General features: G+C 41.1%; 2 protein-coding genes across 2 annotated transcripts in view; both read right to left on the reverse strand.

Annotated features, from left to right (window-relative positions):
- Nucleotides 1-610: 610 nt before the first annotated feature.
- lrp11 (low density lipoprotein receptor-related protein 11) lies at nucleotides 611-7,149 on the reverse strand. The gene is given in 11 exon segments (XM_051071769.1): nucleotides 611-1,201; nucleotides 1,296-1,436; nucleotides 1,523-1,615; nucleotides 1,797-1,853; nucleotides 1,946-2,113; nucleotides 2,821-3,012; nucleotides 3,100-3,225; nucleotides 3,306-3,447; nucleotides 4,516-4,673; nucleotides 6,051-6,161; nucleotides 6,164-7,149. Coding segments are annotated over 11 exon segments (1,674 nt in total). The 5' UTR covers nucleotides 6,618-7,149; the 3' UTR covers nucleotides 611-1,169.
- Nucleotides 7,150-7,584: 435 nt separating this feature from the next.
- map3k5 (mitogen-activated protein kinase kinase kinase 5) overlaps nucleotides 7,585-26,692 on the reverse strand; it is a 65,137-nt gene continuing 46,029 nt past the window's right edge. Inside the window, exons 14-30 of the mRNA XM_018685121.2 lie at nucleotides 26,099-26,180; nucleotides 24,185-24,318; nucleotides 21,851-21,978; nucleotides 21,014-21,150; nucleotides 19,737-19,842; nucleotides 17,729-17,886; nucleotides 15,660-15,837; nucleotides 14,954-14,971; nucleotides 14,387-14,564; nucleotides 13,504-13,672; nucleotides 13,245-13,430; nucleotides 12,400-12,505; nucleotides 11,778-12,021; nucleotides 11,570-11,682; nucleotides 10,239-10,354; nucleotides 10,066-10,142; nucleotides 7,585-8,815 (exon numbers count right to left, since the gene is read on the reverse strand). Coding sequence (XP_018540637.1) covers nucleotides 8,755-8,815; nucleotides 10,066-10,142; nucleotides 10,239-10,354; nucleotides 11,570-11,682; nucleotides 11,778-12,021; nucleotides 12,400-12,505; nucleotides 13,245-13,430; nucleotides 13,504-13,672; nucleotides 14,387-14,564; nucleotides 14,954-14,971; nucleotides 15,660-15,837; nucleotides 17,729-17,886; nucleotides 19,737-19,842; nucleotides 21,014-21,150; nucleotides 21,851-21,978; nucleotides 24,185-24,318; nucleotides 26,099-26,180 — 2,191 coding nt within the window. The 3' untranslated portion in view covers nucleotides 7,585-8,754. The remainder of the gene's footprint in view (nucleotides 8,816-10,065; nucleotides 10,143-10,238; nucleotides 10,355-11,569; nucleotides 11,683-11,777; nucleotides 12,022-12,399; nucleotides 12,506-13,244; nucleotides 13,431-13,503; nucleotides 13,673-14,386; nucleotides 14,565-14,953; nucleotides 14,972-15,659; nucleotides 15,838-17,728; nucleotides 17,887-19,736; nucleotides 19,843-21,013; nucleotides 21,151-21,850; nucleotides 21,979-24,184; nucleotides 24,319-26,098; nucleotides 26,181-26,692) is intronic.

Consider the following 26,692-nt stretch of genomic DNA (forward strand, 5'->3'; position numbering starts at 1 on the left):
CTCATATGAATGAAAATGCACAGAAAATACGCTCATTTCTAAATGTCATTATTCAGGATAAGTTTGGAGGGAATAATGGCCATTTTCTATGCTTTTACAAGATAAGCAATTAAGAAATAACACATACTATCCAGGAACAATATTTGTGTCACACAGTGTATCACAGGACAAACCCTTCACTCAAATTCACACCTGTGTGTAATTTAGAGTAATCAATTAACCTAACCTGCATGCCTGGAGGAAACCCATGCAGGAACAGGGAGAACGTAAACTCCACACCGAAAAGCCTCGAGTGAACTGAGGTTTGAACCTTGAGCTATGTCCAATATCCACATTTCTCCTAATTAAGCTTTATTTGTACCAAATTTAGTGCCTTTAATCACAAAATAAACAACAAGTTACCTGTGCTGCACTACTATTCTGCTAAAAACTTTTTTTTTTAACCTGAGAGAAAACAATTTAGACCAGGCTTAGAAAATAATATTGTTTTCTCACTTGCCTCTCAGGGTGTCCATATCTCCTTTAAACAAAGGTAATGACCTCTCCATCCTCTACCGTAGTTCTGTAAACCTGTAAAAGTTGTAAATCAATTGTCAACATATCACCAGAATTTTTTGATATATAATAAACTTTAATATCTCATGTGAAAGACAGCACTTGGAGGGAATACATGTGCGTAAATACAATTATATACTCCACAAATGTTTGCTTGGTATAAAGAAAAATATGCATCAGACTCAGGCAGGAGTGGAATATGACAGAATTTGAATTTACTATGGCTTTCTCTTATTCTGGGACACTTTAACAGCAGGCACTCCAACATATTAACACTTCTGTTTTCATTTCAGTTTCACTCTACAGCATAAATATGGTACGTCAGTGCCATCCAGTGGCAGAAATACAACATATTTTTATGCAGCACTAATCAGGAAAATGAAAAATATCAAAGTAACCAATTTGAGGACTGAAAATGATTTTGACAAAAGGAATCCCAGAAGTCATTGGGGGAGTATAGAAGAAGTAGGAATGTTGATATTTCATAATTTCTTAAGACAACATAAGTATGGACTTGCAAGCGTCTGACTATGTGTCATTGGTTTTGACAGCAGTGTGTATCAGCAGCAGATTTACCAGTCAGAGAGGTTCAGTGTGCAGGTGTTGAGAAACGTTCATGACAGCAGAGAGTTGGGACGTTTCCAGCCTGAAACGAGGACAAATCAGACGAGAAATAACAAGAGTGCAAGTGTAAAAACGTCCTGGCTCAGGCTCCTGGTTGATTGGCTACAGGTACATGCCGTTGATGAGGTAATCTGACTCCTCCGTGGTGAGGGGTCGGGCTTTCTTCAGCTTGTGGCGAACGAGTCTGAGACGGCAGCCGATCATGAGCAGCAGCAGGGCGGTGATGATTAGTCCGAGAGCCAGAGGGAGGATGGCACCTGCAGGAGGAAGAGGAGCAGATTAGCACAGATAAACCATGAAAAGAAGAAGAGCTGGATCCAGACAGTGTCAGACAGAGTCTTACCTGACTCTGGGACTGGATGTCCTCCCATCACTGGGAATGGTTTTGAGATGGGGACGTCGCTCTCTGCTTGTTTCTGGGAGACTTTAGGAGCAGCTGTAACAGAAGTACAAATACAGCTGTTACTGCTATGTTACTGATATGTAGGGCTGCAAAATTCCAGGAATTGAATGGGAAATAATATGAATATATGGGAATTAATGAAAATATGGAAATTTGTCCCATTTCCAACCCTACTTATATGTCTTTTTCACTTTAAAAAATAGAATAAACTGACCTATCTCAGTCTGTTTGGTGACAGGAGGAGCCACAGTTGCTGGTTTGAAAGCCGGACCTAAAAACATATTTCCGTTATTCATTACATTTATAGTTGCAGTCACACAATTAGGGTTAAAAAAAAGAAAAGGACAAGAAGTGAATCCTCACTTTTTTGTATACATTCACTGACACAGTCGGACTCCTGGAGGAAGTTGTTATGGTTGCCCTGGCAGCCTCCGTACAGGAAGTGTTTGCATTCTCCGGCGTTTTGGTCGTAGTACCAGCGTGGGAAGGTTCCTTTACAGGGTCCTACGACTGGAGCTGCTGCACATGGATCTGCAGGAACACAGAGAGAGACATAATGAACATGTTTTATTTATTATCTGACATTGAGTTTACAGCCTTGAAGGGAAGCTTTATGTGTAGAGCAGTGGTTCCCAGTATTTTCTGTCTGATGTCTTAACAGTGAGGACACGGCGGCGTTTGTGAAATGAAGAAAACACTCCTGAGAATAAACCTTACCCAAGTAATACCTCTGGTAAAATAGCAAAGGGGGGGAGGAAGAAGCCCTTTTGGTTGGTCTCGGTGTGATTCAGGGATCAGATGGTGGAGGGGACAGAGGTGCATTGTTAGAGAGTATTCAGCACAGAGCTGCTTTCCCAGGGAATGCAGAGTGGCCCTGTGGCTTTGCCAGCATTTTCAGCTCAGTGCTATGACTCAGTGGCTTCCTACAGGGGCTCCATCTGCTCCTTTGTCCAGACTAACACACTAAAACCATCTCTGCGTCTTTACAAAGGGATACTGCACTGATGTCACAGCGATGGAGCATCATATTGTTGAGCATGTTTGAACAGGTACAGCTAAAGTAAACTAGAACCAACCAGTCCAGTTATAGATTAGAGTGTAAACTGGTGCTGGGAATGGGACGGATGGACACCCTGAAAACTGGAAGATTCCCATCCAAATATGTGTTACCACTTTATCTACATTTTCAGGTGTCTTGTTGCAGGTAGATGTGAAATAAAATGTGAAGAAAGCCTCACCTTGACTGACTGAAGCTTTCTGTTGACTGGGATTTTCTGGAGGATTGGTCTTGGTCCTGTCCTGAGGTGGTGCGACGTTCTCCACGGTCTTCCTGGGCACGGAGCCGTCCTTGGCCTCCTCCGTCTGGGCCACAGGCTGACGAGGGCTGGGCAGGTCGACGGGGTGGGTCACTGACTTCCTGCTGCCGTCAACTAAAGAAAAACAGACAAATTATGAAGAGGTCTGATTGTTTTCACTCTTGCTCATTAAACCATTTTCTGAAATGAAATGTTTCTCACAGTTTGGGCAGAAGTCTTCGTCAGAGCGGTCCGGACAGTGCTGCTTCCCATCACAGGCGTAGGTGATGTCAATACAGCAGCCGTCATCACATTTGAACTGGTAGTTTGAGCAGTGACCTGTGCACACTGTGGACACACAAATGCATCACTACACATCTCAGCTTCGGGAACACCTTGATTCGAGGAGGACGAGGAGCTAATGTCACCTTCTGCTTGGTGTTTTGGTGCCAGGACGGTGACGGAGACGTTGTCGGAGCTCTTCTGACCGCCTGTGTCGGTCACCGTCATCTGGAAGGTGTAGACGCCCTCCTGGAGACCGCTAATCTTCAACAAGCCCGGATGAGTCGCCTTCAACACACACACACAAAACAGCTCTACTTTCAGATTTGAATTAAGTGCATGAGCGCAGACAAACACCTCTGAAAGCCTCTGAAGTTTCTTAAACGTGAGCAGAGTTTAGTTTAGCGGTCAGCTACAAAATCTGCTCCAGCTCTTTACATTTTAAAACTTTACTGGCTTGTGAAAAACATATTTTCAGTTTGCACAAATTAAGACCTCTGCTGTCAAGACATCTGTTCCCACGCCAATTCAAAATGGAGGTAAAGGTAAATTTCTCTGTGGTTTTCAATGCGCTAAAAGAATAAATTTAAGGAGATGCTGGTAGCCTCGGGGTTGGGGTGCATCCTTTTGTATTATTACCTCTGTATGTACTACCTCATTATGTCATGTTTAAAGAGCTGCTAAATTGTCTTACATTGTCTTTCAAACAATGACAACAAAGATCTATTCTATTCTAGGTTCTGGTTCACGTCTGGCAGAATCCTTTCTGATTAATAAAAGTATAAAATGCACAATAAATATAAAATAACTATAGAATGACTCTTATAAATATGGATTAAAATAAGTTGATAAAGTCAATCAATTGAGAGACTGTTGTTGGATAAAATAACTGGATGTAAATGTTGCTAATCATCCCTATTTAAAAATTCAACTTCTACATATATTTCTCAAAACAATGCCTCGGTTACTCTGTGTGATCCACAGCCTGTGCTGTCAAGTGTTTTCACTGGGATTTATTTTCTGTTCAAGTGTGAGTGTTTATATTAAAAGCCTGTGGACAGGGGGCAGGCTCCAGCACTGCTGCTGTCCTTGGGGCAAACTCTTTATCTCTGTAGATACAGTGAGGTATTATGGAGCTCTGGACACAAGCCACCATGTTGACTTTACTAATGCAAACAAAACGCAATTTGACTCTGAAGCCAGTGACAAATGCAAATGTTGAATCGTCTGATCTCAAAAGAAGACTGAAACCTCTTTGCTTCTTGTTTTAGTTTTTTTGGAAACATTTAAATTTGAATTCAAGTAAGTGGAATAAACAGAGGTGGTCACTCTGCAGCTGTACCCACATGAACTGACCTTCATGTTGATGGCCGTGTCCCCTTTAACCAGGGTCCATTCATAGTGGCTGATCCCATGGTCGTCCACACTGTCCCGGCCGTCCAGAACAGCCCAGTCTGTGGGCAGCTGGATCACCACGTCCTGCCCAGCGTCACTGCGAGGAGGCTCATCCACCTCTGCAAGCACAAAAACCCTGATTACATGGATATATGTGCGAGGATTTATTGCTTTTTTTGTCGCCTTGCACAGGAATTCTTGTTTTATTTCACAGTGGGTTAAGACATGTGTGATGTCCTTGTTACTGTGCTGCAGGAAGATGACTAAAAATAGAGATATCTATAGATTTGATTAAAAGACTGGACATTAAATCATCAGAAAACTGTGAAAAAGCCTGCTAAAATGTAAAAAAGGCAAACACGGCATCCTGGGATGTCTTGTTTTGTCTGACTAATAATCTAAAACACAAACATATTCTGTTTAGAACAAGATAAAACACAGAATATTCACATTGGAGAAGCTGATGTAAAGAGGACGTAAAGGTACTTTTACTCCTTTAAACGATTATTTGATTATCAAAACAGCTGGCGGTTAGTTTTCTCTCAATCATTTAATCCATTTACAGTCCTAATTGTTTCAGCTCTTGCTTGCCTCAACGGAAATCACTAGTAAATAAATAGAGGCGATAACTGTTGTCATAAAAACACCTGCTGCAGCCGCTCTCAGTGTCCTGATCTAATTTTGCATGACCACAAGCTAAAAGGCAAATCATTAACCCACCCTGCTCAGGATAAGCAGCAGTTTCTAGCAGCTAAACCCAACATGCTGAGATGTACAGAACTGTTAGAAAGCTGATATAAAACTTAATATATTCTCTATTAAATTACTGAAACACTGTAGTAGTCAAACAAACTGATTAATGATAAAAAATTCCTTAAACCAAAGGAAGGATAAATCTGAGATATTATACTACAGCACACCCTCCTCATTCCTGTTATTGTACACACCTTTCCCATATGGCCTGGCACCATAAATAAAGGTATATTAACCTACAAAAACAAAGTCCAACAGTACAAGTCATCACCTTTTTTGTTTACTAAATGAGAAGAAGAACATGCTAATGAATCATTAAGTATGGTTCCAGTAACCAGCATGAGTCACTACCAATATTACTGTAAGCATTTCCCTGAGGTGTTCATCTTCATTAATTTTCCCTCACAAACAAATGCCATGTTTTTTTCTGTAAATCTGTACGTTAATTAAGCAAAAAAACATCTCCTTTCCCAGCTGTACTTCAATGTTATGGGCAGAGGTTAAGTTTTAATTACAGAATCATTGTTCAATCAGTGTTTAGCCAGCATGTTTACCTGGTTAATGCTTTAACATTACTTAAATCTGCTTTAAATAGTGAACCATGCAGCAGATTGTTGGCTGCACGGGTGAACAAAGACCCTTAACATACATACACAAGGGCATTTGTGTGAATAATGATTAATAATTTGGACTAATGGTTTATTATTCATGATATCAGGGTGTAAGATGTGATCAGCTCCTACCTTGTGCATCATCCTCATCAGGCAGCCCTTCCCCGGGCCTCCGGGCCGAGCCGCCGGATGAAACAGGGAGGTGTCCCTGCGTCGTGTTGGGAGCCCGGCTGTACGTGGTAAGCCCTGCTGCGGAGCGAAGGAGCAGACATTTTTATTCCTGTAGGTGCAGTTGAACAGGTAGCAGCTGAGGCTGTCACCGGGCTGCCTCGGGTCCTCCTGGACCACCGCCACGGTGCAGTGGGGCTGGGAGCAGCAGGCGTGCAGGCAGTCCTTCCAGGTGTACACCCTCTCCGGGGCTAGCAGGAAGGTGGCCCCCTGCTCGATGGAGGCCCTGGCCCGGATGATACGCTCCCCGACGGCGTCGAAGTCGCCCACGCAGGAGTCAATCACGTCGGTCGCCCTGTAGGGCTGGTCCTGCTGGAGCTGCTTGCGGAACTCCTCCAGGAGCTCCTCCACCCCTGATATTTTAGATTTGAGGTCGGATATCGGAGAGGACCGAGCGTCGGTGGGTCGGACCGCGGACAACAGCACCACACAGGAGGCGAGCAGTAGCCGGGGATGCTGAAGCAGAGCCATGTTGTTCACGGAGCTAAACGGCGTCTCCCTCTGCCTCCGGCTGGTCTCCGACGCATGAGGGTCCTAAGCAGCTAAAAACAGCCTTCCTACATTAAAAAACCTCCATTAAACCTCCATAAAACACCATATTTTTACATAATAATCGTCTGTACATCTGTATCCTGAGCGGAGGAGGTAACGGCTCGTCCTGTGACGATGCTAGAATGTGCCGTTGTCATGGTGAGGGGGGGGAGACGGCCGCGAGACCAGAGCGTTTGGATGCTCGCTGACGTCACCGCGATAGACAAATATGGCAGGCAGGAAGCAGCGCACCTGTAGCTTGTAAAACCGTTGATAACATACAACACACAGACCCTCACACCTTAGAAAATTGGATTTTTGTTAAACGGGAGAGGACACTGTTGACATTTTAATAAGAATTCGTATTTACAACAGTATTAAATTATTTTGTAGGCCAAAAATATCGTTTTATATTGTGAAAACAAGAACCAAAAATCTTAATCTTTCTATATCTCACCCTTACTAAATTTAGAATTACACCGAGACTGTTAAACTTATTGATAATAAGAATTTGGTGCACTTTCAGTCTGCTTCAGGAGGTATTTGAAGAGATTTAATTAAGTTTATTGTGTCTCAGTGTATCTTAATGTTGTATATTTATACTTTTTGCATTCTTCTCACTTTACAATCAAAATATTGTTAAAATGAACGTGTAATTGTAGTTCCCATGACACCCCTTGTTATGTGTGACGATCTAAAAAAGCACACCTATAGCCCTTTTTCTCTCTCCTGCCTACTAGTGTTTGTCTCTTATGCAACAGACAAAGGAAATTAAGAATGAGTAACATTTTTTCACTAGCTTTGATGTAGATTTTGCAAATAAAAGTAGCAAACAGACCTGCAGCTTGATTAGATTTCCTGCAAACATCATCCTCTTCACATGTGTGACAGAAGATTTCTAACACACTTCTTTCACAGTTTCAAGATGAAAAGTTTTATTTAACAATATGACACAAAAATCTTGATTTCAGATATGAAACAAAATGGACACACTGTTCATGATTAGTCCCCCTCCCTCCCCCTGTTTCTGACATCATGTTTTTAAAATTAAAAAAAAAAAAAAAAAGTCAAGGCTCTTCCATGTCAAATTTGCATTTCATATTTTCATTACAACACACGTGATTGAATGATCATATCTACACAAGCAAGATAAACACAATTCTGTCAGTGTACAACAATAAAAACAGAGCAAATGATCCGATGTAATATCAATTATTAACTGAATATTATCTCCTATGATTCGTGACACTAGAAAATACAATAATATCCAATTTATTTTTCACGTGTTCATTATAGACTCGGTCCAATCCACATGGAGATTTAACTAAGTTTATCAATATATCTTTAAAGTACATAAATGTCATTCACATATAATTTTATGACACAATATTTACATGTTTCTGAAAAGTAAAAACGTAGATTTGTTTTATAAAAGGAAATGTGGAAGAAAAAAAACATATTTAAATAAGTCTCAGTACAGATAAAATAAAAAATAAAACAAAAAAACCAGGGCATGCACTGAAATCCTTCAGATTACCATAACAATTAAATTAAAAATCTATTTAAATAAAGTAGTGATAAGATGCCTATGATAAAAATATTAGTACAGATGATTTTTGAATGTAGTATTTTGTATCTCAGGCTTGTGTTAGAAAACGGTCAGTCTCCAGTTTTGTAAACGTTACCTCTTGTAAAGACAGGAGAAAATTGTTTTGACAGTTTTCAAGGTTTTTAACGCTAAGATTTTTCCCCCCATGAATTCTCATTTATTTTTTATTTTTTTAACGCACCTGTAACAAAAAGCGGCATTGAGTCCATCAGGCGTAACAAAACTAGTGGCACTTTTCTCAGCAGAATGACCTCATATCCAAAATCCTTGTGTCAAAATTAGAAAATACGACGACGACACCGGTTGGTCAAGGAGTTTCTTTTTTTCTTTTGTATGAGTGGAAAGCTGCTCACAGGTTCTTCTCCTAAAAGTCTTGCTCTTATAAATACTGAGGTAAAGAGGAGAATACTGAGTTGTTGGGACAAAAGGTCCTGGCTTCTTTCGAGCGGTCGTCGCCACTTTAAGGCCTCAGGTTGGCTTCTGCCTGTAGTCTGTGATGGCCTTCCATAGTTTACACAGGATCCCACCTCTGACAGACAGAAAACAGAGACAAGACTGTGTTAGATTACGACACACAACCGACAATATGATGCAGTTTGTATCATACTGAAAGTCCTATAACACACAGGAACTAAAAAAACCCTGTCTACAGTTCTCCTTTATAACATTTCTAACACATTTTGCTTTATTTCGGGCACAGAAAGAAGACAGACGGCAAACCTGATGCCAAATTCAAGATGAAGCCATCGTATGCAACAGCTACGAAAGTTAGCATGTTTAACATCAGTGAAATTAATACTATAGGCTTGCTACTGCGGCAGATAACGATTAACTAGCGAACATCAGCTGGTTTCCCCTCTAATGTTACAGAGAAGAGCAGAGAAGTACAAATTTTCTGTGAAATTAGTACTTTTACTTCAGTATTATAATTAAATCTTGCTGATATCACGTCTTGCTATCACCTATGCTAAACCCATTTTAACATACATGTTCACAATGTCAAATATTCTGTGTTGTGTTACATAAAATAGAATGTGTTCAATTTCTTATCTTGTCAAAATAACTCATTTTAGAGATGTAACTGTGTAGGATACTGTCAGAATCTCACACCAGCCCATGCCAGTGAGCTTTCTAGTTATTGTAGCTAACTGTAGTGAGGTCTCCATAAAAAATGACTGAGGAGCTTCTTGTGCTTGTGACCCAGTGTTGCACCAGTGTCACTTGTTCAGCTCTGAACCACATGCAGCAGCATGTAACTAACGTTACTGCTGCAACAGGCAGGAGAAAATATCCTTTTTATTACTTTTTCTTTTTGAAGTCAGTGGATTTTAAGGCTTTAAGAGCTGTGGGTGCTGTGGAGAACATCCACTGATCAGCCACAACATTAAAACCACTGACAGGTGAGGTGAATAACACTGATCATCTTGTTAAACCCTGACATTCATCTGGATGTTACTCTGACACCATCCAATCACACCTCTCCAGTGGTGTGACCCACCACCACAGACCCTGCTCAGAAAAGTCTCAAGGAACACCCCCAAAGATCCTGGGTCCAGGTGGTTTTAATGTTGTGGCTGATTAGTAAATTCTTGAAACTACCACTGGGGGGAAGCTAAAGGGAGAACTGAACTGAACTAATCCTGCACATACAGTGGAGATGGTCGACCATCAGTCTCTACCATCATACAGACCTCTGTGTTTCTGCTACAGATGATAAGTGTCTTCATGTGTTTTTGTGACTAAATACTGGAAACAGAGGTGAAACTTTAACCAGTCTACCTCAGTCTTAAACTCTTGAGGTCGTCTCTCGTCACATCATGGAGGATGTCGTTCAACGTGTACTCCTCATTCAGTATCTGAAGAAACAGAGCGGATGAAAAGAGGATAAAGTTTCGATTGAGGGTAAATCTGGTGTATAATCTGGTTCTGTCTCTCTCCCACCGGGGACTCACTTTCTCTATGGCGTCCTGGTCAGCACCGTAAAGCCTCAGCCAGCTGGTCAGCTCAGAGTCTTCGTGTCTCTCTGCAGCCTGACTCGTCTGTCCCTCCGGCGGCGACGTGGGGACGTCTGCCAGAGAAAATGGAGAGAAGATTCAACCAACATTTGCACAAAGAAAAACTGTTTACTGCATCATCACAGCTAACTACTAACATTTTTGTTTTGCCATGCAAATTAAAGCAGTAATCATTTCTTAGAGCCTGACCAGTATAGTACTCTGTATACACAGTGTAATGATGCGGCTTTATAAATAATAAATAAAGTAAAATACACACTGTATGTTGGCAGATGTGCAATACAAACTTACATCACAGTAAATTGCAGCGATAAATATTTCACAGGCTTCATTTTTCCCCTCCAGCAATGTCTTTATTAATAATGTATTTTCAAATAACGTCCAAGAATAAAGAAGCAAAATGTGTTTGTATCCAGTGAGAGGAAAAATAGATCATGGTCCAGTTTTACATTTAAACCTTCCCTTACACAGAAGATAAATGAAAGAGCATGAAACCTTAAACACAAGAACAATGATAAATAAATCATAGATGAATCAAAATCAGCATTTTGTGTAAAATACACTGATTTTTAATTTAACTGTATATATGTGTTTAACCTTCAGTAATCTGAATGCCCCGGTTTCCTTTCCTAAAAGAGTTTCCGCAAAGAATTTTTCATAATTCAAGTTTATCGTTTTCTTAAGTTTGTGAATTTAAATATAGTTATAATTTATAATAAAAATTTAATTTCCAGTAAAATTTGCTGTTTAAAATTCACTGTTGTGTAAAATACTGTACACAAGTTTATCATGACTCTCAACAAAAAAAGCTTGTGTCAAAAAAATCTACATCAGACGACGTCATGTCGCACGTGTAAAAATAATTTGAAAGATGCTGTAAAATGTTTGCAGCCGAGGTTTGAGCTTTAATAAATCAGCGAGTCAGGATGCATTAGATCGCCTCTGCCTTCCTGGAATCTCAGACCAGATCAGAAAATTGGAATTAGAAGTTGTACAGTTTTCACCTCCAGCAGGCGACAGAGACGCTCTGCTCATGTCACGACTTGTATAAATTATTTACTGAGCTCCAGGCAAAAAAAAAAGTCTGATGCAACCGTAGTGAATGTTGGATATTTCATTTTATTTATTCCAGATTGTCTGATGAATGCAAAGTGGAATCTTCTCACTGAGTCACAGCTGTTTGTGAAGCAGGTGTTTGAATGTAAATGTAGCAGAGGTGGTGTTGGTATTACTGACAGTCGGTGTGGAAGTGAAATCAAAGCACAGACCTGCGGGCTCAGATCGCAGCCTCAGTAGTCTGATCTCCTGCTCCCTCTCCTCCAGCACTTGTTGCAGGATGGCCTGATACTCCCTCTCCTTCTCCAGCAGCTGTTCCAGCAGCCTGGAGGTCAAACAGGTCGGAGGAAACACGACATTTACCATCACAAATCGATAATTAATACCACATCCACGTCTGGTTCATGTATCTGAGTCCACCTGTTGGTCTCCAGCTTCATCCTGCCCAGCTCCATGCTCACGGAGCGCTGTGCGTTGTGGGACTCGTGTGAGACGGTGGAGCTGAGCGTGCTGACGCCCGACGTGGCCACGGTGTCGTCGTGAGTGGCGACGGGAGGCGCTCGGCTCTGGTGGGCGGAGTTTCTCTCTGGCTCCGTGTCGTCGTCCACGTCCTCCTGGTCGGCCGGGTCGCTCTCTGAGGCCAGACTGAAGTGAGGCCTCAGCTCTGAACACAGAGATTTAACGGTGATCAATGGGACGGATGATGCACTTTGAGTGATTATATATTGGTTTTGCTGCATTAAGATCTGATTCCAGACAAATATGTATATTTTAAACAGAAAAAATAAACATTTATTAGTCAATCAACAGAAATTTTAGACCAATTTTGATGATTAATCAACAGTTTCAGTTATTTCTGAAGTTAAAATCTCTGAGTTTATCTTCTAAAACGTGAGGATTTGCTGCTTTTCTTTGTTTTATATCATTTTAAACTGAATATCTTTGAGTTTTGGACTCCTGATCGGAGAAAACAAGCAACAGGCTGGTGCTGCCCTGAGTGACGGACGAATGATAAAGTTTTCAGAGACGCTGACGTTGATACCTGGCACCAGGATGGTGATGGCGGTCTGCACAGCTTTGCGGATGATGTTGTCCAGAGCGAACATCCAGTGAGGCTTGATGTTGTGGTTTCGCAGCACTTTGTTTACCTGGAAATGTGGAGAAAGGAATTTTAACACTGAATACATTTCAAATTACTGGGATATACTTTTTATTTTACAGTTTTTATTACTGTTCTTAACATGGCTGATACTCCTTTATTTCCTGTATTCTAAATAGATTTTCTTGTTTTTTTTTTAAAGCACCACACTAGGTTTGTTGCTATTTTATAATATTTTTGTATTTTTGAGCTCATGCACTACAAACCTAACTCCAAATCTTCACCGCTGCATGAGTTTCTCCCTCCTCTACTCTAATTTATTTGCGCTGACGACCAACAGGAGGCATCAGAGCTTCATCCTCCTGCAGGATTACGCAATACTCCCTCCTAATACAAAAACAACCACTTGCTCTTGCGTTATTTCATCTTCTTAACTGGATTTCTAAAGGGAAGAGCAGACGACCATGTGCAATTACTCCCTGAAAGATCCCCCCCCTTTTATTGCCTCACTTGAAAGTATTCCACAGTTATCTCGTCTGATCCCTGTGCAGGAGGAGCAGCAACATGGCAGCACTGCTGCTGTCTGCAGCTCAGGGAAAATGACAACAATTATACTGAGGTGTTCAGAGCCCGATGCAGAGGCTGAGAGCACCTCTTCCTGCTAATAGGAGGTGGATAATAGACAGGAAATAACATGGTACAGGTGCAGGAGAGAAGAAAATGAGCTGATAACGCCTCGTAGTAACAGTTCAGGTTGTGGATTTGACGTTTTAGTGTTTAATACTCACAGCATCCTGGAAACCGAACAGCACGACCTGCAGCTGACTGATGGCGGTGCTGTCAAAGTCCAGCTCCAGCTTGAGCTGAGACAGCGTGTTGGCGATGATCTTTCTGTCGGCCATGCGAACGAAGTCGGCCAGACTGACGACGAGGGTGGAGATGTGCTGAGGCTTCAGCTTCATCTCCTCAGAGCCCTGGAGGTGAGAGGGAGATAAGGACAGAAGCCATGACAGGAGAGGCTGAGGTAGACAGGAGGTACACACCAACCTGCGTGAGGGCCTCCATCAGGTTTCCCACCACCTTGTCCCGGTCCTCCGTCAGGATGTGGTGCAGCGTCGCTCGCCTCTCGCTGTCCTTACGAAGCATAAAGAAGCCTGAGTCCTTCTCATCGGGAGACGGAGGGGCGCTGTGGTCCTCGAAGTTCTCCACAGGAATGCTGAGTAGAGAAAACAAAACGGTTTGTGGAAAACTGCGACATTGTTTTCATTTTCCAGTTACAACGCAGCTCCCACATCACAGTTTCCACAGAAAAACTCTGAATATATGAAAATATTCATGGAAAGCTCATGTCTTTGCTTTAAAAGCAATGGTTTGGGTGCAGCATAAAGGTTGTTTTATTAATAATTTCACTTATTTTTAAATACTTCTTATTGTGCACCCATTTCTTGTGTGTATTTTATGTGTTTTGTGTTTCTGTTTAACTGCTGCACAACCAAGTGGGAACAAATAAAGACTAAAAATAACAGTTCATTCTCAAACGATGCATTATTTTTAACTGAATAGCTTCTCCTCCTCACTATTCAGTGTTGTTTTATGACAGCTTTTGTGCTGTGCTGAATATTTTACAAACAAAATATTCTCCATAATGACATGTTAACAGCATTTACTGCAAAATTTGAACTCCCGTCTGAGTGGAAAAGCCTCTTAAAAAACATTTACAGCAGCAGCACCAGTGAGATCTGTGCGGTCATAAGATGATTAACAGCACATTTCTACAAGATAACATTATACTTCTTTATTAATTACTGTCTTTTTAAGGACTATTCAAATAAATTAAGAGAAAAATAACTGTTGAACTGGACAACAAGCCAAAAAGAGCTGGGAACCAATAAATGACAGTAAAAGCACATCTCATCCCTGCTTGCTCTACCTGAGGAAGAGGGACCTGGGCCCCTTGACATCCTTCTCGCTGTAGCACTTGACGCTGGGCTTGAAGATGAAGGGGTTGGTGTTGAGGTCGTTGTCAGGGGAGACAGAGCCGTACTCGCTGCTGCTGCTGGTGTCCTCTACCACCACCGGCACCGGCAGGGAGATGCTGCGAAGGTACTCTGAAGGACAGAGTCAAGGAAGAGATGAAATAAAACCAGGCAGGAAGAAGAAGGAGCTGCTCTGCCGTTAACAAAGAGAGCTGGGTAAAAAACACCTGATTCTACTTCATCATCATGCTTGATCTGGCACCAAACTACACTGTGAATAAATTATGAAACAGGGATTATGAAGACATTTGGAAAGACGTCATGTTGTGCAATGTCTATTTTGAGTTCCTGGAAAGGGCAGAGTCGTGTGAGGCAGGTATCCACTAGCACAAGAAGAGTGAAAACTGTAGCCTAGATACTCCTCAGAAAGGCAGGCAGATGTTTCCCGGAACAGTTTATGAAGCAGCCCCCCCACCACCCTTCGCCCCCTAGTGGTAAATATGTGTAAGGGAATAACTCACCTGACCCTGGTGACAGAGCTGTGAAGGGGGAGAAAAAATATGTGTCAGCAGTTGAATCAAGGACAAAACAGAACAATGATTTCCACGTAAGAGCAGAGGAATAACATTTCCAAGTAGGCAGCTTTTTTCTAATCTTTTGTTCTGGTGCCAGGGCACATGATATCATCACTGCTGCTGCTGCAGGGTGGAAACCAAACTGAGACTATCCTGAAATCCAGACAATAAGAGAATGAGGGGTGTGCTGGGGTTGTATGATCGAACAGTTTGTCCACGAGGAGCAGGTGGTAAGTATTGGCAGACACTATTTGGGTACATCTGAGGACATTCACAACACAGCTGAAATACATGTTGACTTTTAGTGATTAAAGTAGCTGCTAAACATGGAGGGGAAACAGAGGAAGTGGACTTTTGAGAGATCTTGACAAAGTCTTGCAAGATCTCTAGAGAGTTTTTTGAGATCTCACAAAAGTTTTCTTGTACTTTTCTCGCAAAAGTACATCGTTTTTCTCCTCCATGTGTCAAGAAAGTTTCTCAAGATCTTTTTTTTCCCTCAATCTTCTGATTTTTTTCCTCCATGTCTCCCAGGCTCTGTAAATAAGAGCATCTTACAGTCATCTAAAATATCTAATCAGCAGCTTAGCTTCAACTTTGCAGAAGCTAATCGAAACATCAACGAGGTCTTCTCGGCCGCTAAGATAAACTCCACCTGTGAAGCTGCTCTTGCTCTTCTTCTTGCGGCTGGTGACCGTGAGGAACTCGTCGGTGAGGAGGTCGAGGGCGGTGGCGCGCCGGTCCGGGTCGGGCTCGAAGCAGCGCAGGATGAAGGCCTTGGCCTCCGGCGACATGGACTCTGGGATCTCTGGGTGGATCTTGAACATGCCCACCTGCAGATAAAGGAATGACAGAGTAAACATAAAGTGAGTGCTTCCCCAGGGAACTATGAGATGGGAGACTTCAGGTTTGACTTTAACTGAGCCCAATAATGCTCAAAGTTCAAGCGCATGACTCTCATGACAATAAGAACGCTAGAAATTCCTGTCGCTGCTGATGAGGAATGTTGACTTAAGATTAGCAGGGAGATGCCTCTCCCTCGAGACATTCCACAGGGATGAGTGAAGAGTATATTGAGCACTGTTTGGGAAAAGTCTTCTCACCGTACACGTGAAGATGTCAGTGTCTGCTTTTATGTTTCGTTTACTACAGAGTATCACACGCCTGCTTGTTTAAATTCACAGCCCTTTAATTAAATTATATAGAGTGGAAAATTCCATGATTCATGGCTTTGACAGGAGCGCTATAATGCTTTTATAATGACAACCCTTGAACATATTTACTATCCTTAATGGGCTGCACATGGTTGAGAAGACTTATGTCATTGATGTGCAGCACTTTACATTTCCATCCAAAGCAAATACACAGTGTAAACTCAGTGAGTAAAGATTTCAAACAAAGACACAAGCACACAGAAACTGGGAAAAAAAAGGGAGGCTGTCAGGGCTACACGTTTGTTTGTGTCCAAACAAATGTTCGTGTGCAGTGGGTTTTTTTCTACCACACTCGATCATGTTACAACACACAGGTGGTCACACAATGCAGGTGCACAACAGCTGATTCACTGGTTTTGTTCAAACAAAAAAGGGACACCAGACACACTATTATTTGATCGTGCCTTTATAATAAGCTTAGCAGAGGGAGAGCAGCTCTTTAAAGCTGTTGTTGAGAAAGTGGAAGTCTTCCAGTTAATCAGCGTGTCATTATGTACAGTGTATTTCTCTAATTCTGCTGTGTCTACTGTACTGGATGGTTATGTAAAGGACGATATCGCCTTGAGCGATCTATAGAGAAATAGGAGACCGCATAATATATTAATATTCACAGCTCATATGAAATTTATGAGGAAATTAACAAAAAGAAAAGTGCAGTGATAATAAGTGACAAACTATGTTTCAGAAACATTGTTCTATATCACTGCCAGACTCCACTGACAAAAACAGTAATTTTGCCAGGCAGAAAACTGGAGCCGCTGGAGTGAGTTTGTGTTATTGTTTGACTTTCAGTGATGGAAGAAGTGTTCAGATCCTTTAAATAAGAAAAAGTACCACACAATAACACAAACAATCTGGCCAAACAACACAGCGGTACTGGAGCAGCTCCTGTGTTCTGCTCAGTAAAATGACTGTTTTTGTCAATGGAGTCTGGCAGTGATATACAGCGATGGTTCTGGTTAAACAAAAAGGATTTTACTCTTAATTAAAAGGTCTTTCTCTGTAGGAATCCTCTCCATAATGTTGTCAGACACTTAAAATAACAGGGACGGCCCACTGGATTACACTGTAGCAGGTGTTAGCTGTTGCCAGGTGCACACAGATTCAAAAAAACACAGAGTTATCCTTTAAATTTACATTAAAATACTGTCTCCTAGCTTATTATTGCTGTATAAAAGACTGCACACATGGGTTTGACTGTGCAAACAATATCACCAACTGAGATCAGCTTTGTGCCAGAACAAGTAGCAGCACAAATCAGATGTGGTAACAACAGGAAGATGGTTAAGCTCTTTGCCAACGTAATCTTAAACACATGATAAATCAGATGTTGAATGTATCGTGTTTTATCAGAGGAGTAATTATCAGCTCTCAAACACAAGACCTGACCCCACCCTCTGCTCGTCAGAACAGAAACAGCTGTTCATCATCCCTCTGTAACCTGTCTGCTAAAAATAACAACAGTTCTCCAGTGGGATGATGGGATACGTGAACCACCGGTGTCTCTCACCTTGAACATGGCGGCCTGCGGTTCTCCCAGCTCATAGAAAGGTGGTTTCCCAGTGGCCATTTCTATGATGGTGCAGCCGAGGGACCAGATGTCCGCTGGTTTACCGTATCCCCGAGGACCCTTGTCTATAATTTCAGGAGCCATGTACTGTAGTGTGCCTGAAAACAACCCACACAGATAAAACATAATTCATACTCAGACAGACAGAGTTATAGGTGGTAGTTAGAGGAGACGTCCTGCAGGCGTCAGGGCCAAAAAATACATCAAATATTTTTCACTAACTTAGCCGGTCATGGGGTGTATCCTCAGTCGGGTTTCATCTTTGTTTTTATTTATTTATTTATTCTGATTTTTATAGTTTGAGTGGTTTTTTTAAATGTTTATTTTCATATTATTCTTAAAGCACTGATCGCTGGTGAAATGACAAGTAAAGAATCTTTAATCTTGTTAGCAGGGATTAAAAAAATACAATAAAGTCTAATTAATTAATTGTAAAGGTTTTAATTAAAGGAATAAGTTGACATTTTAGCATATAAATAAACTTATTTTCATTCATTTAATTCTCAAGTTGTGGATTTGTTGCCTTTGGACAGACCCAGGCTACCTGCTTGTCCTTATTTCACCTCTTTCTGCTAAGCTAAGCTAAACTAAACTAAACTAAGTTAAGCTAAGCTAAGCTAAGCTAAGCTAAGCTAAGCTAACATCTACGTCTCAGGAAGAGAGTGAATGTGTGTTTTTCTCATTGTGCTTTTTTGACCTTAGGTTGTGATTCTTGTGATGTATATCGTCTAAATCTGATCTCACTGCTGCCCAGCAGTAGAAGAAGTACTCGGATACTTTATTTAAGTAAAAGTACCGGTACAACACTGTAAAAATACTCCATTATAAGTAAAAGATCTATTTACATTTATGACCAAAATCTACTTTAAGTGTCAAGTTCTAATGTAAAATTTAAATCTGAAAAGTAACAAAGCAGTCAAATAAATGTAGTGGAGTAAAAGTATTAAGTTTTATTAAATGGAAATACTCAAGTAAACTACCTTACAACTGAAGCAAAGTACAGCACTAATAGTAGTAAATGGACTTAGTTAGTTTCCACCACTGCTGCTGTGTTTTTTCGGTTGCTTCTTAGATTAAATAAAACGACAAACCTAATAAATAAGTAAATTATTGACAGTGGATTACTGTGTCAACGACGAGCAGGAAATGTTTGTCATGAACTTATCTCAGTGACGTTCAGTTTACACAGGTCAACAGCATTTTGTGGCGAACAGCTCCACACGTACGGATGAAATAAGAAATACAACCACAGAAGTCTGCATTATGTAGAAGTGACGTCAGCAGTGTGGAAGATGTAAACGCCAAGAATAGCTCGCATTAGGCCTAATTGTATGTTACCTCTGCTCCGAGGTGATGAAACAGTTCTTTCAAATGTCCAATCAGGTTACGAAAGCTTTAACAGGGCTTATGTCCTCGTGTGAGCGACAGTAAAGAGCCTGTGTGTGCTGCCTGCTAATCACAGCTCAGTCCAAAGTAACATTTTCAAAGGACTCTTTTGTTCTAATAATAACCCGCTGCCTGCGTATAGTCGCTGCTTTTAGAGGCTCGTGTACTGAGCTAAAAACAGACAGGGACGCATTTATAGCAGGCCTGGTGCTATAAAAAGGAGTAGCCCAGTTTCCTGAGGAGAAAGAGCTCCACCAGCCGGGGTTAGTCCCTGTCTGCTCCAATCAGCTGGGCTAATCCAACCAGTCAAGCTGAGTTGGCCGCTGTGGTGGCAGCATCATGCAAAACCCAGCGTCTCTGAATAGCAGCAATCAGCTTCTCTCAGGGATATCATTTACTGGGCAGGGAGTATTATCTGTGAGGGGTTTCCTCTCTTATTTATGGTCACTACTGAGCCAAGTTTTGCTCCTCGCTCTTTCAAGAGGCAACTCAGGCATTCATTTTTCATGCAAGGGGAGAAGAGAATAATTCAGCCGGTCAGTCAGCGGGTGTCTGAGCGTACCTGTGAACGTCTCAGTGCAGGGGTTGATCCCAGCCAGCCTCTTCGACGTGCCGAAATCTGATATCTTCAAGACGCCGCTGTAGGTGTTGATGAGAACGTTATCACCCTGCAGATTGAAAAGACAATGTGTGAGAGCGGATACACCCATTCTCCAAGGCTGAGATGGTGCTGGGATGATGTGAGGTGTGAGGGTTACAGCATCATGTGTAGGAGGAGGAGGAGGAGGAGGACCTCCCAGCCAAAACAAAGTGATTAACATTTACATGCTGCTAATGATGCTTATATGACTGCGCTGTTAAACCAAGTGGACGCTGCTGACCCTAATGACCGTCTTATCAGTGTTGGTTTGTCGTAACAGTAAAAACAGGGAGGGGAGTTTTACCACAGAGAAAAGGGGAAGTCAGGATCACTGCTGTTGTAAAAAAAAAAAGAGGTAAAATGCTGCAGGAATGCATCCACACCAAATCAATTTACTGTTCACAGAGACTTTACAGAGTGAAAACAACAGCGAGCGGGAAGCATCAGGGAAACTTAACTTAAACACACCAAACTCTTATTGTTGATATTTCCTGCTGAATATCAGAGATGAATGCTGTTTTTAATGACTTCTAAGTCTTTTAACTCATCTACAGCTCAGCATCACTCTTGAACTTGGTTTTAACACACACAAATAAAGTAAATAAATAAATAAATAATATACAGGAGCTGAAACTCAACCATGGCTGGTTGTGGACACAGTTTAGGTTCCTGCTAGCGCTGCATTTGAGGAGGTAGAAGACCAACCACAGGATCCTTTTTCACTTACTGTATACTGTAAGAACAGGAGGAATAACTACAGCAAGTAAAACCTGTTCCACTGCACAGGCGAGGGAGTGTGAGTGTTATTTTAAGACAGACTTGAAAATATGTGAACCAATCCTTTAAAGTAGATTTTACTTCAAATGAAACGAGCTGTAAATAAAATTCCTTTGCGTTAGAAAACTCGTTCCGCTCATGCTTTGCTCATTGTGTTTTTGCAGTGAATCTTCTGTGTGTGTTTTTATTTCTTTGGAAAGACTGTGACAGTCAGTGTTGACATTCTCATGGAGCTGGTTCACCACTGTGTTATGGCAATCGATGATAATTGACTGAAGAACCTGGTTCAATACCCTTGTAGAATAGAAACCAGTGACAATAAATTCTAAGCTGGTTTAAGCTTCATTCGTCTTTTCTCTCAGTTCTCTGCACAATATCTTTCTGCAACAATATCAACAGTTCATTATCTTCTGTTTCGTTACCTTGATGTCTCTGTGTGCTATCTGGTTGTCGTGCAGGTATTTGAGCCCCTCCAGGATCTGTCGCGTGTAGAAGCCGATGGTGGGCTCGTTGTTCTTCAGAGGGCCCCACTTTGACCTCAGCAGTGCCGACAGACTCCCTGCACACACACAGGGACAAAGTGCAGCAGTGATTAAAATACACTCAGTCTGACCTGAGATTAACAGCACAGGGCTGATTAGGCTGCGAGTGTCAGTCAGTCAGTGTGAGGTGGTTTTCTGCTCACAAATCCAGCACAAACTCAATTTTACATGTATTTTTTTCAACAATACAAACAGCAGTTTTATTAATGAGCTGCACAAAACTGATTATTTTTCATAAGCTGTAACTTTTTTGGTTTTATTTAACTACTCCAACACGATTTACTTGTAATAATTAACAATAACTCTGATATTATAATAAACAATCACCATTTCCTTACTCTGCACTGTAACTCTTACTCTTGTATTTTTATTTTTTACTTTCATGTATTTATTAATTTTCTATTTCCCATTTTATTCTTGTTTTTCTCATTTTTATTCTAATTTCCATCTAAATGCTTTTACACTTTGTCTTGCTGCTGTACACAGAATGAATGAAAATTAGTGATAAACTATGAAAACAAACACATAAGAGTAAGAATTAACAGCCACACAAACAATTTAGTGAAGATAAAACAGATACTTGAGAGTTAGAATACGCTGCTCAAGCTGTGACACTTATTTCAAGTTGTGTGTGCGTGTCTCCTGTTTGAAACAAACTCTTTTTTATTTCCTCTTTATGAAGAGCATAAAGAGGAAGAGACAACAGGTGCGTCTCACCTCCAGGCACCTGCTCCATGAAGATCTTGATGAAGCCGTTCTCGCTGATGGAGCCGAGGTACTGGACGATGTTCTTGTGCTTTAAGTGCTTGTGAAGAGCGATCTCCTCGTGGAGCGGCTGAGAGTACCTGCGTTACAGAAATTAATTATACACCGTATGTAGATGAAGCTTTAAAGGTTTAAAGGTTGAACTCTCTTTATCGTCTCTACACTCACAGATTTTTACAGGTTTATCTCCTGAGTCTGTAAAAACGATTCATTGTGGAAAAAGGCGTCTCATTTTTTTGTATTTCAAATAGTAGATTTTCAGATTTTTTACTTGCAGGACATTGAACTTCCTGTGCTGTATGTCATTACACCTTAAAAAAATGACAACAATATCAAAAGTATTGAACCTAGACATTAAGTTAAATGAACAATTTTGGTATTGTTCCATCCTTTGTGTAAAACTTCACCAAAATCTCATAATGTTAAGAAAAGTGAGAAAAAATTCCTGGTGTAAATCGCCTCAACAAACAAACAAACAAAGAGACACAGGTGAAAAATGTAACCTCACTGGCAGGGGAAATAAAAACTGAACTACAATAACCTGACCAGAAAGCGACTGATGGTCTGAGTGTTTTTATCAGAGGATGAGTGGGGTTTATGGAGATGCCATTGTAACTCACTGTGTCCATGACGACCGACAACAGGCCAGAGACCAAAACCAGAAAAGCACAGAGGCTGAATGTTGATATTTGATCAGAACAGCAGGAACCTGTCGCACAGTGAAAGCCTTCCTGCCAGCAGTTTCAGCTCTCTGCATGAATCACACCTTCGCTCCATCTCGAGATTTCAATCAACCTCTGAATTATTTACCCAAATTCTCCACATTCTTCACAGCCCTGAGTGGCCCTGCTGACTCGCTGATGTGATTAGTGGAACAGAGTGTGGCAGAGGAATCGTCTAATCTGAGAGAGAGTCCTGCAATCTGAGTCGAGTAGGTAGAAAAGAGCGACGAGGAGAGACAGCGGTGGGAATAGGACGAGGGGTGGGAAAGGGGGGGAGTTTGCCTTCACAGCTCTCCAGCAACCGCTCGCTCAAGTGGATACAAGCCCGCTGAAACCACCGGGGACACACTGCTGATCTGTGCTTCTTCCTTTTCTTAATGACGCTCAGGGCTAGTGCAGAGCAAGACGAGGCACTTACAATTTACATCCAGGCTGTAATTTAATCTGTGCACACGATGATAAATAGAAGTTTTACAAGGAGAGGGGCTAAAGATATAAAATATATCCTGAGGGCGGCTTCACATCAAACGTGTTGTTCAAGATGGCTGCTACTCGCCTCAATAGTAGTGAACACTTTAATAATAATATTTCTGTTTATATTAGTTTCATGTTAAGTCAGTTTTGTGTTTCGGTGATGGAATGGCAAATTAAACGTGATCAAAATGTTTCTTTTACAAAATGAAATCCACTGAAAAGCAATCATGACACACCCTCTGGGGACCATGAATATTAACACATAACTTAAAGGTAATCTGTAGAGTTTTTACAAGCCGTTCTCAGTCTTTTGTATTTATATGATAGCTGACTAATAGAGACAATAAACAAGGGCAGAGAGAGGGATTGGATGACCGCCGGGCCAGGGAATCAACCTGTAGACGTTGAGATTACGTGGTATGCATCTTGTTTGTAATACTTTCGGAAACACCTGAATGCACTCAGGCAAAGATTTATAGCAATATTACAACAACGGAAAAGAAGAAGACTGAAACCTGACAAGCATGGATGTAAACAATCCAGGATTTAAAACATAAAAAAACCCATCTGTTTCATGAAGAAGGAAATCACCCTGTGGTTTTTCATCAGACTTCAGACAACATTATGTTGTAAAATGAGTTTTAGTACCTGATCTGGTTGTAAATGCTATTTCGGTGCTTTTAATGTTTTTTAATTGGTGGTTTCTAAGCCCTAATTGCAGGGTCTTGTTAATCTAGTTTTCATTTTATGGATTAAAATTGAAGGCTGGTCTCATCGCAGCATGAAGCTCCTGTCGGTTTATATGTGACCTGATGTCTGAAGGAAAATTTGGACCAGTTGGTAACCACTGTGTCGAGACTTCAAGGAGCCACTAAATGAGTTTTTTGGAGAAAAACTCGGATGTAAACAACTGTAGTTTGCTTGGAAGAAAACTTCAGAGTGAGCCATTAGTTTTTGAGACAGTCCTGGCATGGACCAAAATGGTGGTTGATGGTGTTAGATTGATGATTAAAGGGTCATTCAACTCATTAAATTCATCCTCTGGTGACCATGAATATCCACAACACATCTACACCATCTTTCTCCTCACCTGCTGTCTCTCTCTGGTATCTCCTTGATGGCCAGTCGGACCTGGTTGCTGAGGTCTCGGCCGGCGTACACCACTCCGAACGTGCCTTTTCCCAGAACCACCCTCTCTCCATGCTCGTCGTACTCGTAGTCGTACTGTGGAAACAAGGACGACAAACATGAAACACTCTTTTTTAATAGTTAAAGTGATGTAAATAAGGGATGGTGATGCAGATTTAGTGTTAAATCAGCTTGTTATTGTAGTATTTCAAGCTGATGTATCATTACAAAACCTTCCCAAAGACACGAATATCACAGTCCAGTGGATAAAGTTTATTTTCTTTTGGAAACATCAGAGCATTTCCGAATTTGTTTCCTCATTGTTGTTGGTCACCATTTCCATTTCCAGCTACATTAGTCGGCCACAATCCGTCACCTGTGGTTGACCACAAATACATATCTTCTTATGAATGTTAAAACTTAAAATAAAACTGAAAATTGATAAATTTATTCTTTCTGTAGCTGTACTGTATTATTTCTAAAACCCAGATGCAGCATTTTCCTCCTGTTTTTAAGGAAAATAAAAATAAATCACCGAACTGACAGATCTGATTAGTATTTTGCTAATTAACTTTGACAAATGGTCTTTTCTTTGTAATCTGATTACTTAAAAACCTGTTACATTGATTCCCCAGTGAGAAAAAGCACAATGCATGCTCTTTTCTTTCTAAAACATGTGATGAATGGTTACAGGAAACAGGCTGGTTGTGTTGCAGAGGGACAGCTGAGGCTGCAGACTAACTGACAGTGAATTCAGGCTCTCATGTTGCATCACAAACAGACATAAAGCCACCTCAGAGAGAAACCTGTTCGACATTTGAATCAAAGAGGGCGCGGCGGTGTTTTGCGTAATTAGCTTTTCTTCCCCCCCCCCCCCCCTCCCCCTCAGGCCTCTGCTGGGAAGACAGGTGAATGCAGCAGCAGGTGTCTGTTCTGTGCTGTCAAAGCACACAAAGCACAGGAGCAGAATTCAGGCCTCATCCCAGCAGGGCACCGTTCAACCTCTCCAGCTTCGCAGCTGAGTTTCAGCTCACTCATTATAATGCAAATTGTGATGCACTGGATTAGAAAGGCAAGAACCTGAGTGTATACATGATTAAAACGGGTATTTATGTTATAAAAAAATGATGGAGACACATTGTTGTTGTTCTGTGTGAACAATAGTGCAGCTCTACAGAAGAACTGTTAACTGTCGAAAGATTTTCTTCTATCATCACGTCATCTTTTGATGGAAATCATATTTCCTGTGACATTTTCAGAACATGAAAAAAAAATACACCGCAACAGGATGTAACAAAAACATATGGTTGAACTGTTGTTGGTATGCAAACGTTAAACAATGCTGCTTTTACCCCTGGAGCAAACACTGTAATTTACACACTTATTAACGCACATACTTTGCACTTAATGGGTTCTTACATAACAGCATGATGCGTTTTCAATTAAAATTTATTTGTCCTTTTTATAACCTCTCTTCTGTAATCAGTGTTGAGGGTGACGCACCACAAATTGATGCGTTAGAGTACTTTCTCATTGATACGTGTGATGTAAGGTGCTACTTTTTGCTTTCAGCTGATCAGATAGCGAGATAGCAGAGAGGACGGTCTTTCATGTCGCGGAAATATTCACATTATTTTGAATTTCTGGGTGAAAAGGAAAAGAACATCACAATATCTGAAAAAGTACAGAAAAAACAGTTTTTCTCAGATTGGTATTTTTGCAGATATTGTGTCCTGGCTTTGTGTGGCGGTGTGAGTTTACTCATGTATATTAGTGCAGGATGAGCACTGGCTCTGCACCAGGTTCACACTCATTCACCATCAGAAGAAAACCCGTGAACCCAGGAACAGATTTAATCTAAATCCAGTTCTCTCACCTCTAAAGCGTCGTTGTCACAGTCTCCCTCCTCTGGACCTTTCCAGGTCTCCTCAGTTATACTGTTGACCAGATCACAGAATCTGCCAAAGAAAAGTCCTCATTAGTCTCACAATCAGAGCATACAGAGCAGATCACTGACAATATATCCACACAGATTCATTAATACAGTACAATGGAGTCTGGAAGTACTCTGACTTTAATATTCTCTGTTGTTTTGGGCTCAGAACTCCAGCATTTAAGACAATTATGGGGGTAAAACACCTTCAAAATAAAGCAGAATATTACAATTAAACTTCATAGTTATTGTTTATTTTAAAAGCAATGTGTTACTGTGCTAAATACTACAACATATTTACATTAAGGTATTTCACTGATTCACTCGGATCCAGAGTGAACTGAGTCAACATTTTATTTCACATCCAAATAACCGTTTTGAAAAACATGCAGCTGTTCTTTTAGAAATCTGGATGTATTTTGTTCTCTGCTCCAGACATGCACTGGTTTCCATTAGTTTCCATACAAATTAAAAATCTATTAGTGCAGTCTGCAGCTGAGGTTTATTGTGACTCCATGATAATTTATCACTGGGGTT

The sequence above is a fragment of the Lates calcarifer genome, linkage group LG7_1 (genome assembly GCF_001640805.2).
Source record: "Lates calcarifer isolate ASB-BC8 linkage group LG7_1, TLL_Latcal_v3, whole genome shotgun sequence".
Lineage (NCBI taxonomy): Eukaryota > Metazoa > Chordata > Actinopteri > Centropomidae > Lates > Lates calcarifer.